General features: G+C 42.1%; 1 protein-coding gene across 1 annotated transcript in view; it reads left to right on the forward strand.

Annotated features, from left to right (window-relative positions):
• The first annotated feature begins 2,957 nt into the window (after window positions 1-2,957).
• PRDM2 (PR/SET domain 2) overlaps window positions 2,958-18,721 on the forward strand; it is a 117,775-nt gene continuing 102,011 nt past the window's right edge. The window contains 2 exon segments of the mRNA XM_027578548.2: window positions 2,958-3,012; window positions 17,858-17,931. Coding sequence (XP_027434349.2) covers window positions 17,923-17,931 — 9 coding nt within the window. The 5' untranslated portion in view covers window positions 2,958-3,012; window positions 17,858-17,922.

An 18,721-nucleotide genomic window follows, 5' to 3' on the forward strand; every position in this document is an offset into this window, starting at 1 on the left:
TTCTGTTACTAACTGGGCAGATTCTTGAACTTTTGCTGGCCTCGGTTTCCTCAGTTGTAAAATGAGGACAGTGCTCATCACATAGGATTGCTCTGAGGATGAATAAGACAGTCCGTGCAAAATACCTAGAGTAGAACCCAGTGGAGAATAAGTCCTATTATTATTCGAGGAATTTTAAGTCCACTTACATTTCCCATTGGTGATGTGTTGTAAAGTCTTTAATCTTGGTTGTAAAATCTTTCATCTTTTTAGGAGCACTGCTGTAGGTCTCCTGGTTGCTCTGCTGAGCAGGAGCCCGGTGGTTCCTATTATAACCATATGCTGTCTTTTCAATGCACCATGTCTTAGGTCCACACATACTTTCTGTAATCCAGCCACTTCAGAAGAGCCAGAGAGAAGACTTCATTCCCCATTAAAAACACCTATCTAGTGTTTACCATGTGCCAGACAGTTCTGGGTACTGGGATGTTGTGGAGAATGATGATACGTCCCCTGTAAGGGTACTGCACCCCAAAGTACAAAACTGGCCAGGACCTATACTAGATGTACCTGTGTAGAGTGGAGTTTCATTCATGTTATAGATTTAGATATAGAGTGCATTTTATACTTCCATCCCAATATAGAAGTTACCCATGAGGTGTGATGAAAGTGTCTGAATTTCCTTCCCTCATCCTTTAGCAATATATTTTACATTTTCAACAAGGCAAAAGACTAATATTTAGCATATCAGACAGATAATAAACACTCATGAAACTACACTGTGTTCTTGACAGATAGCATCTTTTTTCGATTAAGTTAGTAAAATATACATAATAATTTATCCTGAGAAGTGGCACAGGCTAAAAAATATAAACACATTCAAGAAAAATACGGAGGAAAAATACACAGTGGTTGATTATGGGGTAATTTAGGAGAGCAGAGGATATACCCAGTGTGGCAGGCTAAATAATGCCCCCAAAGATTTGTTCACATCCTAATTCCCATATGGAAAGAAGTCTTTGCAGAGGTGATTATGTGAAGGATTTTGAGAGGGGGATTATCCCAGATTATCTGGGTGGATCCTAAATGCAATCACATATATCCTCATAAGAGGGACACAGATGGAAATTTGAGCACACCCAGAGGAGAAGGTGATGTGGAGATGAAGCAGAGAGATTTAAAGTTGCTGGCTTCAAAGACTGGAGTGATGTGGCCACAAGCCTACAAATGCTGGCAGCCACCCAAGACTGGAAGGGGCAAGGAAAGAATCTCCCCTAGAGCCGCCAGAGGGAATGTGGCCCTGCTGACAGCTTGATTTTGGTCCGGTGATACTGGTGTTGGACTCCTGGCCTCTAGAACTGTGAGAGAATCCATTTCTGGTGTTTAGAGCTACACAGCTTATGGTAACTTGTTACAAGAGCCACAGGAAACTAATACACCCAGTCATTTTAGATTAATGACGGAAGGACACTACTAATTACTCTGTCAACCACGTCTTGGCATGATGTTGTCTAATATATGTCTACTATATGTCACTGTGTTGCTTCTAACCTGATGTTCCTTTATTTTCCTATGCATTCTATTGAATGCCAGATGGCATAGAGATTTTTTTTTTTTAATTTTTGATTTGTATGTCAGTGTTTTAATTGTGGATGGAATGGTGGCATCTCTCATCTCTTTTTTTTTTTGCAGATACTCCTGATAATTTTAACGCATGGATCGTGTTGCAAGGCATTGATTTAGGTAAGAGATGGAAAGTCTGAGGTCTGCTTTGATCCACAGCAGAGTCCACTATTTTAGTAACATGCATACGTGTATCCTCCAGATCTAGGGTCTCTTTCCCTTGAATGATAGCAGAAAAAAGCAAATGCTTGAGGTTTGATTTTTTTTCCCCTTAGGCTCTGTGCTGACCCTGTCACTTTTTAAGGCCTTGATGAAATTTACTCTGATGAAGGTATCTTGATTTTTTAAACTATACCTGACTAGCTCATTGGCTCCATCATCCCTTTGCAATATTAACATGGTATATGTTACATACCTCATGTTTTCTTAAGATTGAACCCCAGTTACATAAACGGACTTGCACACCTGCCTCTAATTTAATGTCTATTCTTTAGGGTGGGTCCTTTCCACGGAGTCCTAATGTTACCCACTACATTCTGATTCTTCCCGATTTCATTCTCGGGGCTTAAGTTTTTCTTGAAGTGCTCATGGCTTTCGATACCACCCATATGCGAGAACCCCCGACTCTCTCTCCCTGACTCCAGGTTCCTTTCCAACTGCCTGCAAGACATCTCCAGTTCAACGCTCAATCCTCCACGACAGCATTTATTCCTAGCCACCCACGCCATCTATTTGCTCCCTCGTTGAATGGTTAGGTTCCACCAAGGACAAGGCCAAGGTCAGGTTCTGGGCCTTACGTAGCTGCGGCACCTAGAACAGTGCTAGGCACATGGTGAGCGGGCAGTATATACTTGTTCGCAATGAATAAGCAAATAATTCCAGGTGTATCTGCCCTCTTGGCGCTTGAGCTTTTTGGGTGACTGGTCCCTATGAGATGAGCCAAGACTGGGATCTATGTTTATTTGACAGGAACTCAGAGATGCGCCCATTTTTCTTCTCCCTCTAAAGGCGGCGGATTCCTGTAGCAACTTTCAATCGCGCAAAATTCCAACCCCTTGGTGCGGTCAGACTGGTCGTGGCGAGGCGCGGGCGCTGGCCGCCGGGGTCCGCGGCGTCCCCCGCCAGGGCGGCCGGGTCAGCGCGAGTCCGAAGGGCGGCAGGGCGGCCCGGGGTCTTCGGGGCGTGGGCGACCCGGGGGTGGGGGCCGGCGCGACCAGGGGTCGCGGCCCTCGGCGACGGCGCGGGCGGTGCGGACTCCCGGGGCCGCGGCCGCCGCCGCCCGACGTCACTTCCGACCGGAGCCAAGATGGCGTCGGCGCGGCCGCGGACGCCGGGGCGGGCGGAGCAGCGGCAGCGGCGGCGCGGGCGGCGGCTCTCGGCGCTCTGAGGCGCGGGGCGCGGCGGGCGCAGGTAAGGGGCGGCCGGGACGGGCGGCTTCCGGGACGGCGGCGGGCTTGGAGCCGGGACGCCCGTCCCTGCCCGCGAAGAGCGAGGAGGCGGCGGCGGCGGGGGCGACCCGTGGGGACCGGGCGCGCAGGGCCAGGCGGGCCGGCGGACGCGCCCCCTCCGAGGACCCGGCGTCCCGGGCTGGCGGGGGTCCCGGAGCCAGGCGCGGGCCGCCGGGGCTCCCCGCTCCTCCCTGCCGCGCCCGAGCCCCCGGGCCGACCTTGGGGCCCGCCGCGGCGAAGTTGTGCGGTTCGCTTTGTGGCCGTTGGATCGCCGCGCGCCCCGCCAGGGGGAACGCGTGTGCGCGGCGGGGCCGGGCGGCGGCTGCAAGTCCACCCGGGACCCCCGTCCCCGGACGGCGAAGGCGCACGCGAGGTGCCAGGGCCGCGCCAGTTTCCAGGCGTTTTGCTTTTCTCTTTTGTGTTCAACGCGAGTGTGTCTTTCACACTTGCGTTCTTAATTTGTTTTGTGTCTTGCGTCTTTGTGTTTCCTAAATAGTTTTTGTGTGATTTAAACCTGGAAATTGTCTCCTTCGGTATGCCTATCGCAGACCCACCGGTGTTTTTGTTTTTGTTTTTAACAGACGTGCACTTATGTTAATTTTGCTACTAAAGATTATCTACGAACCTGTTTTTGATGGTGGCAAGTGAGACACGAAGTATCCCTTACAGGTCAAGGATATGCCCAAACCTCGGTGCTTCCTTCCGACCCACGCGTGAACCGCGGGACCACGACTGGCCCACTTCTGTCGGGCCGTGAGCTTCGGGAACAATCCCACGATTTAACCGGGAAGCCCACATTCCTTTCACTGCGCAGCTGTAATTTCCCCTGAGAAAGGGGGTTCTGCTGGCCCCTCATTTTCCATTCAGTGTTGTATTGGGGTTTTGGTTTTATTTCATAAGTGGAACGCCTTCTGGGTGAGTTCCAGTAGGTCTTTGGGCCCCTTTAATCAGACACTGAAATGGTCGTACCCAGAACACGACTGAAATATTTCGTAAAGTTTTTGTTTATTACAGGTTTATTAACGTTGAACAAGAAGCACAACCTTTCAGTGAATCTTTTACCTCCCATACCAGACTTCCTATCCAGTCAGTTATGGCCAAGTATTGGGAAAATGTGGGCCTTCAACATTTTTTTTTTTAACATGTTATGAAATTTGTTGTACAAATATTGAGGAGGAACTGAGACACATAATCATGTTCTTTTTTAGAGGGTTTTGTTTTTGAGATGGCTTGCAGCTGCCCCATCATTCTCTAGAAGCTTCCTTACAAACACTTATTCAACCATATTCGTCATGTGTGGACTCTCATTGTAGCCTGGAGAGGACCTTTAAAGATCATTTTATTAAACCCCCTCGTTTCAGTCTGTAGAAGCTGAGATTGAAATTCATAGTGAGACTAAGATGGTTCACAGCTTCTGTTATTCCAGGGCTCTTTTTTCGTGTCTTTTTTGGTTTGATTTAAATAAGTTAATACATTCGAAGTGTTTAGAAAAATACCAGGCACATAATAATAACACTCAGTGAAAGCTTGCTTTGGTTGATTCTGAAGGTGGTTTCTTTAATTGAAAAGTTGGCATATTCGGATTTGTTTTTTCTCATTTTGTGGACAGTTCCTGAAACCATACGGTTTAAATTTTATTTGTAATTATTCGTTTTGTGAGTACAAAACATAACAAATGATTCTCACTGTAGGTAGGACATTATGAACAGAGAGAAAAGCACAGAGAAGGAAGAGAAATCAGCCCTCATCTTCCCACTCAGATAACCACTGTTAACATTTTGACATACCTCCTTCACCTTCCTGTCTCTCTTGTTGTGCATGTGTGTATTTCTTGTATATATTCATTTTTATTCACTTCTATGTATTTACATTTTATATAGGATTGATATCATTGTGTATATTATTCATAACCTGTCTTCTTACTATATTGGGAGCATATATTCATGCCATTAAGTATTCAATATGATTTTTAGTGGCTGTGTAATATATGGGTGGGCCATTATTTATCAATTCCATATTGATCAGTAAGTTTTCTGTAGACTGAGAGTCTCTTTTCATTAAGAACTGTTTAGGTTTTTCTATTGTGAATTCTGAAGTTTTGTGATTTTTAAAAAAAAACGTGAAAATGTAAATTCTGTCTTTTAGCCTCTAAATATGTATTTTTCCTGCCAATGCAGTTATAAGAAGCAGCAATTTCAGCTTCCTTTTATTCTCTTCTCCCTGAGCCGGGTCTGTGCGGTTCCATATATATATATCTGCACACATATTCTTTTGATGATTATTTTACGTTAGATGTTTATTTATTCATGGGACTGTTTCTTTACGCTGCTGATCTCTTTTCAAGTTCCAGATCTGATTTACAAACCTTTTAAGTCCTGTTAAATCATAGACTTTCCGGGATGGAAAGCACCTTAGGTTATTTACTATTTTCATTTCTTCCAACTTGCTTTTCATGCTATTTTTAATACCCAGGCAGAGGAAAAAAAAGCCTATGGGCTGCACGAGAAAACTCCGCAGTGGGAGTGAAAAGGGAGTAGGTGGACAGTGGGGGAAAATTGTCAAACTTGTGTGGCGATGTGTAGATAATAGGGAGTTTCCCGATGATGGGGACATTACCTGACAGTCATTACTACTGATTCTCCTGACTTGTGGCCAGCACTCTGTGGTTTGCATGGTGCCCATCGGTTACGCTGTCATTCTTCCTAGCACTTGGTTTAGAGGTTTGGCGCTCTCCTTTTGAAGTTAGAAGTTTATAATTAGAGCCACTGAAATCATCTTCCTGGAGCAACTGAAAGCTATTGACTCCGTTACTGAAAGCATTACTTAGGTTCCATTAAAGCAGGATTTCTTAACCTTGGCACGATTGACATTTGGGGCTGGATAATTCTTTCTTTGGGGGGCTGTTCTGTACACTGCAGGATATTTGGCAGCATCCCTGATCTCTACCTGTGAGATGCCAGTAACACTCCCCCACCATCCGCACAACTGATAAGGTCTCCAGACATTGCCACATGTCCCTTGGTGGGGACCCGGTTCTCAACCACTGCATTCAAGGAAAGCCCATCTGACCGGGTGGTGCAATCAGTGGAATATGGAATCTCTATAGTCAAAGAACTGAGAGAAGAGCCTCTCTGGTTTACATGAAGTCCACCCTGAAGCAGGGGAATGGATTTAACTGGCCTGTGGCAGTCCCTTCCTGTGGGTGTCTTTATGATCTTGTTGAATGGTTTACTTTCAGCAGTTCTATGGCAAGAGATAAAGCAATTTGAGATAACCTGGAGACTACGAAGAAGGAGTTTTCATGGCATAGGATCAACATTCCCTGTATTTGGTTAAATTATTATGGATTTAAATAAGTTATGTGTATAGAGTTGATGCATGGTGAATCATGTAAGCTTGTGGTCTCTTATACTTGAGTGGCACAGAAACAACGATTCTAGAAAATGAGACTCAGTGAAGCAACCCCTTGAAGATTGATGGTAGAGGCCAGACTAGTTTTTCTAAGATCTTTCTTTTCTTTTCTTTTCTCTTTTCTTTCCTTCTTCTTTCTTTTCTTTCCTCCCTCCCTCCCTCCCTTCCTTCCTTTTTTTCTTTCTACAACCAATTCAGGGTTATGCACTGAAAGTGATGAATTTGTCCTGAGGAAATAGTTTACTTTTGAAGTGCTTATCTACTTTAGCTTATTACTTTATAACTTAAAGATCACTATTGATCTTATGGCATACATGCATTATTAACGCAATTTCCCCTGGGCGAAGGAAGTGTAGGTTGTCACATCTTTCTCTGTAGTCTTTAAAAGTATAGATAGTGTAGACTGAATTTTTATTGTGGCATAAGTGATCTTTAGTTAGAATTTAGTGATAAGGAGAACATAAGAAAAGAGATGTGCTCTTGGACCACATTTGGTAATGGGGTGGCTTTCTCAATTACAGAATACTTGCATAATTTAACTGGAATGAATGCATGTGCCATTTAAATGCTCTTTCTTAAAGGGAATGCCTTTCATTCCCCACCCCCACTCCCCTGAAGCGTGAGTTAGTTATTGTATGTAGTAAATCTGGTTCATTTGGAGTGAAATATGCTTATAATATTTTTCTCAGTACTGGATAGTATTTATTCTTAAGAGTCTTGGTTCAAGTCATACCTGTGCTGTGTTTCATTTATTAGTCTTTGGGAACATGCAATAAAGGAGGTTTCACTGAATTACTTATATATTTGCCAGCCATTTTGGTGAAAAGAATATTTTGTAGCTCTTGCAATAAATCATCTGATAGGCTTTGCTTTGAAAGAGCTAAATTACTTCTTGGCACAGCTTGCCTGAAATATGTAAAGCTACGTGCAACTGTTAGTTTGATTACTGTGGGCAGCCTGTCTGGGAATTGGTAAAACCTACAGCTTTTACATGTGCATATAAGACTACATTAAATTCTGGTGGGAAAACTCGATGGCATTTTCAGGTAATTTAAATGATGCTGTTAAAATTGAAAAGAAATCTGAGATTCACTGAACCCTTACATACTTCCAGTATGAATCCTGCGCATTACCCAAGGGGTTATTAAGACAGTATAATTTAAGCATAATTTGGAGTAACAGTATAAATATGACATTCTAAATATTTCTCACTCTGTGAGGCTTCTTTTAGGGACTTTGCTGGAATTCCGAAAGACCTTAGTTGTAAAGTACATCTGAAAATGGAAGTTTTAAGAAGGGGGTCTTTGGGATAAATTTATATTTTTAATTGTGAAGCTCTGTTACCATTTGGTAGAGGACGTTGAGCGAGTCAGTTTACCTGTTTTGGGAGGTAAGTGTTGTGTCAGTGCAATCCCCTAGTAATTTAATTGAGCCCTGCCTCAGTGTGCAGAGTGGTGCATGTGCCAGACCACCACAGGGGCCGAGTTTTCTGGCAGTGGTGGGGCAGTTATCCTCTCCACTTGCTATTTGTAAAGTGGGGAACAATGATTACTTTTTTCTTTCACTGGGGTGTTTTGTGATGAATAGATGAAGAATATGAAAGCAATTGAGATACTTGTAGGTTTCTTCAAAAATATTAATCGCATTTTTCTTAGCTACCTCTCTTAATACGGTAGGTCTTCGGGGATAGCGTGACGAAATCATTGCTGAGAGAAACCCTTCCAAATTATCTCTGAGTCCCTAGGCGCTTTGGCCCCCCCCAACCCCCCAATTTGGTGGAGGGGGCATGTGTTTTTCTAGCCCCTTCCATGCCTGTCACAAAGCCAGATCCTTGGTCTCCTCTTCTCTCTGGATATTTTTGCCTTTGGCAGTTTCCCTAGGCACCCCCTTGCGGCTGAAGACTTCTGAATCTCTGTCCCCAGCCTTGAAGGCAGTCTGCGCCAGGGCTGTTTTTTCCATTTGATGGATGTAGCCTTCCGTGTGGATGCCTGTTCTCTCCCCAGAGTCTAAAATGGAGCTCGCCACCGTCCACTTAAATACCATCCCTACTCCTTCCTGGCTGCTCTGTCTTGAAAATATATTCATTCTTCTAGTCAGTCACATTCTGTATTTTGGACTTCTCTTCACCATCCCTTTTTACTTCCTGTTCAGTTAGAAGACACATTCTGTCCACTCTTCCTGTGTGTAGTGTTGGTCATATTTTTTTTTTTTTGTTTCTTTTCAGCTGTCGTCTGTGGTTCACACCCTTATGCCCTTATCACTTACCATCTTGGATTCTTAACCAGCTTGCCTGGTCCCGGTCTCTCTGGCTGCCCTCTCCCCTCCTTACTCTTTCCTGGCAATTTAATCTTTCTAGACTGTTAGACATTGTTTTGTTTGTGGCATTCCTCAGTCAGAAACTCCTTGTGGCTCAGTGTTGCTCATCCCAGATGGCCAGAGCTGCTTTCCTGATGGGCAGTCAGGAAATCAGGCTCCTGCCCTGGTCTCCCAGTTGCATGTGTTCATGGGCTCTGCCTTTAAATAATTCCTCTTGCATCTTTCCCTAAAGACCTTTGGGGCTTTTGGGGTGGGTTGGGAGGGAGGGTGGGTGGGATAATGACTCCTCACATGACGTCTGGGGAGCCCAACCCACAAGTTTGTGTTGAACCTGGGACTCAAACCCGTCCAGAACTGTCCCGTTTGATCTACTGCTCTGCACGGACCCTCGCTTGAGTCACGCTCTCTGGTTTACCACTGCTGATAGTACCAAGAGATAGTCTTTCGTTCTTTTTAGCATAAGTGGGGAGGCGTGTATCTTTACCTTGAAACGAGAACTACAAATAATTTATTTGAACACCTGCTTTCCTTTAAAAAATAAAAGCTTACATATGTACCAGAGCTAGTTAAACTGCAGAGCAACATACAAACATTGCTTTGCAGACAGTAGGTGTTGCTGTTATTTTAAAATGCTCTTGAGAACAGAAGTACTTACATATTTAGAGGATAGACCCTAACCTCAGACTTTATTTACTCCCTACCAAGATAATAAATGCCTTAATAAACTCTTGGGAGAAGACCTTGAATTTTGTAGCGACAGAAGTGTGCCTGGGATCTTAGCAAAATATAGTTGAAGTTGTCAGTCTGTCTGGGATAACTTCCAGTTTTGCTTCAGGTTCTTCACTTGTAAATTCGGGAAGCCTTGTCATTTATGTGTAGTTTGTGGACGATGAGTTTTCTTACATATTTTATTTTGTAGGCAAGATCAAAAAAGCTCTGAGCAGCCACTTGTAAGGTGACTCTGTTAAGGCTTAGAGAGTCTTTGTGTGAGAAAATGAATACTTGAGTGCCAAGAGCTGGGCGCCATGTTGTGGAAGTTTTCTTCCCTTTTTTAGGAAATTCAGAAGTATTTTGTAGGCTTCCTGAAAAATCTCTCAATTTTAAATGTTTAATCACAAAGGTAACATCGGTATTGGCAGCGCCAGTGGAGAAACATTAACTCAAAGGGGTCATCTGAGAATTCATTTTATTTTGGGGATTGTGAAATGAATGACCATGTGGCATCTTGCTTTAGAAATTTTGTGTTTGAGTTGGAAGCATGACATTTGAGTGTTAGGAAAGAATTGACTTAATTTTCCTTTTAAAATAATTGGAAGTTTTTACGTGTCTAACATAGGGAAATATCAGAAAAGTATCATTTTATAGGAGCTTGTTTGATTTGAATGCTGTTTGGGAGAATGTACAGTCCGTGGTTGGTTAAGCTGAGCTAGGACAGATGGGGGCTGAGGTGTACTACAGATCTTGAGTGGGGCACGGTTTTCTTCACGGAGCTGGGACTGGCTGGAGAGCATTTATGTTCTTACCCACCTGTCTTTTCATGTGGATTTTTACATCTATACTTTTTGACCATTAGTCTTGAAAATAAGGAAAGGAGATTAACTTCTTAATTCAAGGGTATTTTGATTGGATGGAGTTACTTCATCCAAGAAAATTGACAGTGATTCTTTTAAGATTTTATTTATTTGAGACAGGAGGGAGAGAGTGAGAGAGAGCGCATGGGTTGGGGGGCGGAGCAGAAGAAAAGGGACAAGCAGACCCCCCGCGGAGCAGGAAGCCCCACGTGAGGCTCAGTCCCAGCACCCTGGGACCATGACCAGGGCCGAAGGCAGGCGCTTCACCGACTGAGCCACCCAGGCGCCCCGACAGTGATCTTTTGTTTTTAATGCCATGAGGAAGAATATCAGAGTGGCACGTTGAAGTGAGAGTAATAAGTTTTAATTTCTTTAGAGAAACTGAGTATTTTCAATTGTGGGGTTAGAGGGAATTTTTGTAGAAACCCTAAACAAAACCTGAAATTTATGATGTAATCAATTCTGTGTTCAGTGCAATATAATGACCTGGATGTATAAATTTAATCAGAAGGAGAGCATATGTAATAGCTGTCCATAATATAAACCACATAAATGGTAAATAATCAGCATTTGCTATACATTTATTGCTAAGCCAGCTCTTTATTAATGACTGCTTGAAGCAGTATTTTGTGAAAAACTTTTCTTGAATCTTCCCCCCCCCCCCCCCCCCCCGTAGAGATATTCTAAGGGAAGGATAAAACCCCTAGAATGCCATAGTCTAACTTTGGGTTTATAGTACTTTCCTAGCACATCTGCAGATCTCTTATTTAACATTCTTCTATTGTGTTAACTTACATATATATTTTAAAGATTTATTTATTCATTTGGTGGAGGGGGGGACGGGTAGAGGGAGAGGGAGAGAGTCCTGATGCAGACTCCCCGCTGAGCGCAGTGCTCACCCCGGGGCCCCATCCCAGGACCCTGAGATCATGACCTGAGCCGAAATCGGGAGTTGGACGCTTAACTGACTGAATCACGCAGGCGCCCCAACTTATATATTTTAAACAAAAGTTCTAATCAACCTCATTTTCTCATTAGATCTTTGCAGCTCTGAAGCCATTCACAACAATAGACTTTCTGTTTTTCCCTTCCTCTGTGTGGAAACTGTGTTGTCAGGATCAGATTCTCCCACCTGGAGTAAATTCGCTGGACTCTGCTTCCTTATTTAGGTTTGTGTCAGGACACCCTGCTCCAAGAATTTGGAGAATCAGGCCCTGGGATATTTGTCTGTGGTGTTATGGGCCGCTGGGGGGAACTGCGTTATTGAAATGGGAGAAATGATGGGTTTATTTGCGAGCATTCTTTTCTTTGTATCTCCTCACTTACTTCCCAGGTAGGGAAATTCCTCTGTGTGGTATATTCTGCTATACAATTGCCTTTTTGCCTTTTGGGTGGAAATCGTTCTAGAGGGGGAGAGACGGGAGCATCCGGTTTTGAGAAGCAAGAAAGAGTTCACACCCTCCAAATCTTTCCTGTATTCTCTGTCTCTCTCCCTTTACACACACACACACACACACTCTCTCTCTCTCTCTCTCTTCACGACCTTTATTCTTAAAATGATAAACGTATCAGTTTTGATTTTTCCCTTCCACTTAATTTGGTAATATAGTCTGCCTTTTAAAAGGGAGTTGGGGTATATTTTTTAGTACGAAACTAGATGTTCTAGATGATTATTTTTGTGAAATTGTATTTGTTATTTTAGAAAAGGAAAATGAATGATTTTGCATTTAGCAAATTCCTGGGCAGATTCCATGTTTATGAATTATGTGATTTTGCTTAATCCGAGTAAGTGCTAAATGTTTTCATTATTCATATCTAGAGTTTATAGATTGTAATTTGGTGATTCTACTCTTCTGGTAGGAATTATGAGTGGTAGTTTTTAATAACAAATATGCTAGCTGTATTTGTAAGTTAATAAAAACTGCTTTTGAGAAGTTGGCATAGTTTAGATATTTTTACTATTTTTCTAGAAGTTTCTGGATTGCAAGATTCTTTTGGTCAGAGTAAGTTACGATCAGTGTTAAACACTGTAAGTCTGCTCCACTAAAAGCTTAATCATTTCTGTGTTTGCTATAGAGATACTCTTTTTACCATGAAAGATCTTTATGCTGTGATTAGTTGTAGAATATTTATCTTCTCTTATGTAGGTTATAAAGTTTCTAAGACTTCTTTCACAAATTGGTATTTTTAAAACTTCTTTGCATCTAGTCCACATTTTTAGTGCATTTATGATCTGTTGCATTTTGATATACCATACTAGTTCTCTTATTTCCAGTGACTCTGAATGTTGCAAATTTAATTATTTTCCAAATAAGCTCCAAAAGAGCCAAAATGACCCAAAAGAATAATTGGAAAATAATATCAGTGACTTATATAGGTGAATATACAAATCAGATCAAATAATTATCTTCCTAATTCTCTCCCTTTCTTCCAGATTTAAACTGATCTTAATCTGCTATTGCTTTTACTTTGCCTCTCATATAGTTTTGTAGATTTTACAAGTCTACAAAGGGCAGATGTGACAATTTATCCTGTTACATGTGTTGCATTCATGTTACCTTGTGTCTGTCTTTACTTTAATCTGCGCTATCTCAGAGGTTGGGTGATAGCGGGATGCGGGGGTGCTGCCAGGCTGTTCTGACCCAGGGACTGGGGTGTCCCGTGTATCTCTCTATTTTCTGGTCTCTGGTGCTCCATGTCAGGGACAGCAACCTAACAGTTGTTGAGGTTGTCTTGAAACTTTAAGGAACCAGTGTTGGAATAAAGACCCTAATTATTGTTGCTGTATTGATACTGATCATGTATAATAAAATCATTTTTATGATATTAAATATTTGTAAGAATGATTTGTCCTAGAATTTGGAAGCAATATCTTGAAAAGTTAAGTATGTGTATACTGTTAAAGCCAGAGATATGTAAAATCAGGACCATGCTCTTACTTTTCTAAGAATGTATGCTATTAGCAAAGTATAGTTGGTGATAAAAATTCACATGCTCTAAATTTGTATATCTGCCTGATGTACTTTATCTGATAAATGTCAGCAAGCTGGAATGGAAGGGATATGTAGAAATATTCAAGGCGGTTTGGTCAGGTATAGAAATCCAAAAACGAAACAAAGGAATAAGCCAGGGTAGAAGTCTTAGTGATTTTAAGATTTTCAGTATTTACCATTGGAAAACCAGAGGCACGTAATTGTTTAGCACTTTTTTTTTTAATTTGACAGAATTATTAAGTTGCAGTGGTAGGTATGGAAAGGTTTCTCTCTGCCTCCACACTAATAAGATGGTTAGTTCAGGTTCTCACATATGATAAAACTTGGACCTTGAGTATGTGAAAACAGTGCTGTTTTGGTCAACAATGAATATGAAAATATGTAGGATTGTTAGGCGGCTTTCACGGGGGTTTTGCACTGCTGGAGGAATCTTCAGGAAGTTACTTCAGTAACAACTTTTAGAGTCTATAGTTGGTTTAAAATATATTGTCATATGGCACTTAGTTACATGATTATTACCGTTGAGAGGTTCTCAGCTGGGAGGTTACTTGGGGAGGTGTATAGGTATTTTTGATTTTCAAAATGATCAGAGGCACTGTTGGCATTGACTTTGCCGGGCAGTGCTAGGTGGCTGGAATCAAAGGGGCAGACAAGGAATCCAGTCCAGTCCAAAATGCAGTGGTCTTCTGTTGAGAGACACTGCCAGATTCTCAATTCTTGTGTTTAACATCCCTTGTTTTTAGTAGAGTTTAGTCAAGGATTTAATTTTTTAAATATCATCTGAGAAGTCAGTGTTGGATTTGCAATGCATTTGACGTTATAAACTATTCTAGATATATAATTTGACAATGTTGTGAGTCAAGGGAGAAAAAAGAAAATGAGAGTCTTGTTTTTGGCAATTGGGATTAGAAGTGATGGAGAGGAGAGTCCAAGCATACACGTATATAGTGAACCCTTTTTTTTTTTTAAGACTTTATTTATTTATTTGACAGAGAGAGACACAGCGAGAGAGGGAACACAAGCAGGGGGAGTGGGAGAGGGAGAAGCAGGCTCCCCGCTGAGCAGGGAGCCCGATGTGGGGCTCGATCCCAGGGCCCTGGGATCATGACCCGAGCCGAAGGCAGACGCCTAACGACTGAGCCGCCCAGGTGCCCCTATAGTGAACCCTTAAAAAAATAAAAAAAGTTAAGATCATTTTCTCTGGAAAGAAATGATGAGTGTATTTCTGTTAGGACAAAGAGGGAACAGACAGTGCAGAAAGTCAGAGAGGTTATTAACCATTTAACAGCCTGAATTATGTCATAACTTTTTAGTAAGAAAAAGTGAGATTCATTGAGATAACAAATGAGAGACTAAAACGTTGTGAGTACTTTAATTTTTGAGTTCTTTGGGATTAGAGGCCAGATGCCATGGTATCTCAGTTGTTTGAATTGTGCCTGTGAGCCAGCAACTACAAAAGGGGAGGAAGGAAAGGAGGAGAGTGTTAAGTGAAGGGGAAAAAAGCAATGACAAGCAGATGGGAAGGAGGCGACAGTATCTCCTTTGATGAAAAAAAATGGCAGCTCCATCCTTTGGTGTCCTTAGGCTAAAAATCTTGGTGTCCTCCCTGACTTGCTCTTCTTTCATGCCTAACATCTACTCTGGCTGCAAATCTTGGGGGCTCTGTTTTTTTTTTTAAGGTTTTATTTATTTATTCGACAGATAGAGAGACAACACAAGCAGGCAGAGGGAGAGGGAGAAGCAGGCTCTCCGTGGAGCAGGGAGCTGGACGTGGGGCTCGATCCCAGAACCCTGGGATCGTGACCTGAGCCGAAGGCAGCCGCTTAACCGACTGAGCCACCCAGGCGCCCCTTGGGGGCTCTGTTTTTTAAAATATATCCAGGATCTGATCACTTCTCGCCTCTCTTCTGTATGGGCCAGGTTGCCGCCCTGTTGCCGCCATCTCTTGCCTAGATGGGGGTGTTAGCCTCCTGAGAGGTCTGCTTGCCCCCATGCTGCTCCCTTATGGTCTCTTTTAAACCTAAGTCACATCAGGTGTGCCACCTTGAGCGTCCCAGTCGCTTTCCATCCCTGGATGGAAAAACTCTAGCTGTTCTGGTGAACGGTGCTTACCTTGCAAAAATCCATACTTTATCTGCCTCCCCTCCCCCATCCCCACCTCACCCCCCCACCTTTCTGAATCACCTCCTCCACTTTCCCTTTCATTCACTGTGCCCCTGTCACCATCCTTGCCCTCCCTCAAACACCCAGGCACGCTGCCGAATGGGTTTTTTTACTTCCTTACGATGCTCCTCATATCTTCCTGGCCCTGCAGCTCTTCTCCCGGCTTTTATGCCAATGTCCCTTTCTTACTGAGGCCTTCTCTGACGGCACTGCTGGAGTCACAGGCAGAGAGACGAGACTGTAGTTCCTGTCTCCCTCTCCCTACCACCTCTTTATTTTTCCCTAAAACACTTTTGTTATCTGACCTCCTGCCCACTTTACTGATTTGTTTATTGCAGTCTCTTCCCCGAGACGGCAGGGATTGTTCAGCTTACTGTTGAAAACAGTGGTTGACACACAGTAGGTGTTAAGGGGAGGCAGGAGTAAACAGTTGGTGAAACATGGTTAAGAAGCAATGGCAGAAACCCATTATGAGAGCGTCTGAGTTATCCTGACCTCCTTGAACTTGTTAGTTGAGGATGCTAGTACTTGACCTCTGTAAAAAGCAACTGGGCTGATTAACGTGAAGGTGTAGCCCAGTGCCTGCTGGTCTTAGAAGCACACCTCATAAATGATAGTTGTGGTGATGATACCGATGATTCTCGTGGGAAGGAGAAGACGACAAGCTGAAGGAAATGGTAAAGCATCATAGTTCTTTCCAAAGATCTTTCATGACAGCATTTGCATTTTACTTCAGGATTTTACTTCTGTTCCTTAAAGAGAACTCCCTGTGGCCAATGTTAGTAAATCCATCCATAAAAGCTTAATAAGAGGGAAAGTGAAACCGCTGACATTTTATTCACTTCTGGGTGCCACGTTGTCCATCACGGTCCTCCTGGTGGACTGTATGGCATTTAGTAGGCATTGATGTTAGAGGGGGCAGAGGGGTGCACACCTCAGTGGGTGACAACCAGGTACACCGTTTAACTTCCTAACGATTTCAAGTCTCATAGAAAAGGATCGATTCTGCTCAATAGGAGATGTATACTAAGGAAAGGCATGTTAAATATATATGAGAGAGATGTTCAATATTAAAATTTAAAGAGCTGGACTTCATGGGTTAACCTCCAGTTATCTGAAATCATATTCACAGAATATTTCCTTACTCAGAGTTTATATGGGTCTGGCTAGCACTGAGCTCTCTAACAAGGTGCAAGTTACATCCCTGTGCCAATTGTGACTAAAAACTAGTTCAGATGACCAGGTCCTGACTTAAATATAGTGCCTTTGATGGTTAAAGGTGATCAGGTGAGTGTGGTTAAATAGCTCAAGGGAAAAAAAAAAACCCCAAACTGTCCTTATTAATGAACTGGGGTAAAATGTCAAAGCACTGTTTTTTATGATAGTGGGCAGGCCATATGTTCTTCTAAGATGAAGAATGTCATGAAGTCACACGTTCCTTGGTTTATTAGCAATTAGAACATAAACGTTCTACAATGTGAGTGGAGTCTTGTGGATCTGGGAAGGAGGGAGAATCTGTTAAAGCAAGTTCACGAAGACATAGGAGACCTGTGCCTGATGGTATGTGTGCATATGTATACCTGCTGGAAGCATTTATAATGTCACTGTGGAAGTAAGTGCCACTTAAAGTGGTACGACTTGCGTTTATTGTGAGTGACGTCCAGTGACTCCTGGGATTGTCCGTGACAGAAAGAACCATCTTAGAAACAAGTACGTCATATGCATTTACAAGAAATGATTTTGTCTTAACGTTTCAGTGTACTATGAATATACTGAATAAAAATTTTAAAGGAATAATTCCAGTTCTTTCCAAACAGCTTTTATTAAAACATTTGCTTTTTACTACAAGGGTTTTGTTTTGTTCCTCAAAGAGAACTCCCTGTGGAAATGTTAGCCAATCCACTTTTCTACTTCAAGAACTTGAAAAACTAAATAATGTAAAGGGTCTAATTGGGTTTGCATTCAACACAGTATTGATATAAGTGAAAGAAGGACATTTATTTACGTTGCATAATAAATTACTCAGCAATGCTTTGTGTTTCTGACTATTAACAGAGCTAATCTGTTTCTTCTTGGGAATGATGCAATTTCACAGCAAAAATTTGATGTCATTCTAATGAGTCTGCTTTCAATTGTAGAGTACAATGAAGGCCTAGGAAAGATTAGTAAGAAATCTATTTTATTGTAGATAATAAATCTGCGAAGTAAGCTCTCAGCATAGATTGAAGTTGATCTGGCATGGAGTTGCTTTATGAATAGCCCTTTGAGCAAACTCTACAGTTCTGTATGTGGTTTTAAGTCACTGTAAATTTGTAGGCAGGTACATATTACAATTGTCTGTTTTTCTTTTTAGGGCTCATGTAATCAAAGAAGTTTGTTTGTTGTGTGTATCTTTTCAGAACACAACAGGAATTGAAAATGAATCAGGTGAGTTTAAAAATAAGAATTTATACAAATACATTATCTAGATGTTAGACCAGTTCTTGATTTTTAAAAGATCAAAACACACACATTCATTTCTCCCAGATTTTCTTTTCTGTTTCCTAGTACCATTAACTAGTTCATTGCTTTCATAGTGTGCGTGTGTTCGTGGAGTGGCGTGTGCACTGTTGTGGCATGGGTTGGCATTTCCGTGGAACCCTGCGCAGGGGACTGGTTCTTTGAGACCTTCGTTCAGATTTTCTGTTTCTACCTTTCCCCTGCCACACTGTAGTGTTAATTTTTTATTTTTGTTTTGAAGCTTATTGAGCTTTCATTTTTAATACTTTTTATTTTGTAAATTATCCATTGGTTGAAAAGGGAAGATTGAAATTATTTTTAGAGACCGAAACTGATCAAGTGGGAAACTTTATAAGCATTCTGTCCTTGAAAAACCTGTGGATAGAATAAATACAAGAAGGCGGACTTTAAAATGTAAGATGTGTTTCTCCTTGTAGGAGGGTGTGGGACTACCTGGGGATTAAACAATTCTGCTACAGAGATTTCTGTAGCCTCAGGGGTGTTCTGATAAGTAAAATCAGTTATGTGGACTTAATGTATTCTAAAGGATTCTGAGGATTCTTATTTTCTAGTCTTAATATCATTTCACTTGTAGTTAGAGAAATTCATGGGTGTTAGAAACACTCTCTTTTGAGATCATAATAAACACATTTAAAACATATGAAAGGCAGAACTTAAAAGTGTGAAGTCTAATTTGTAGTGCTTAGCTTAAAACTTA

The sequence above is a fragment of the Zalophus californianus genome, chromosome 4 (genome assembly GCF_009762305.2).
Source record: "Zalophus californianus isolate mZalCal1 chromosome 4, mZalCal1.pri.v2, whole genome shotgun sequence".
In the NCBI taxonomy this organism is placed as follows: domain Eukaryota; kingdom Metazoa; phylum Chordata; class Mammalia; order Carnivora; family Otariidae; genus Zalophus; species Zalophus californianus.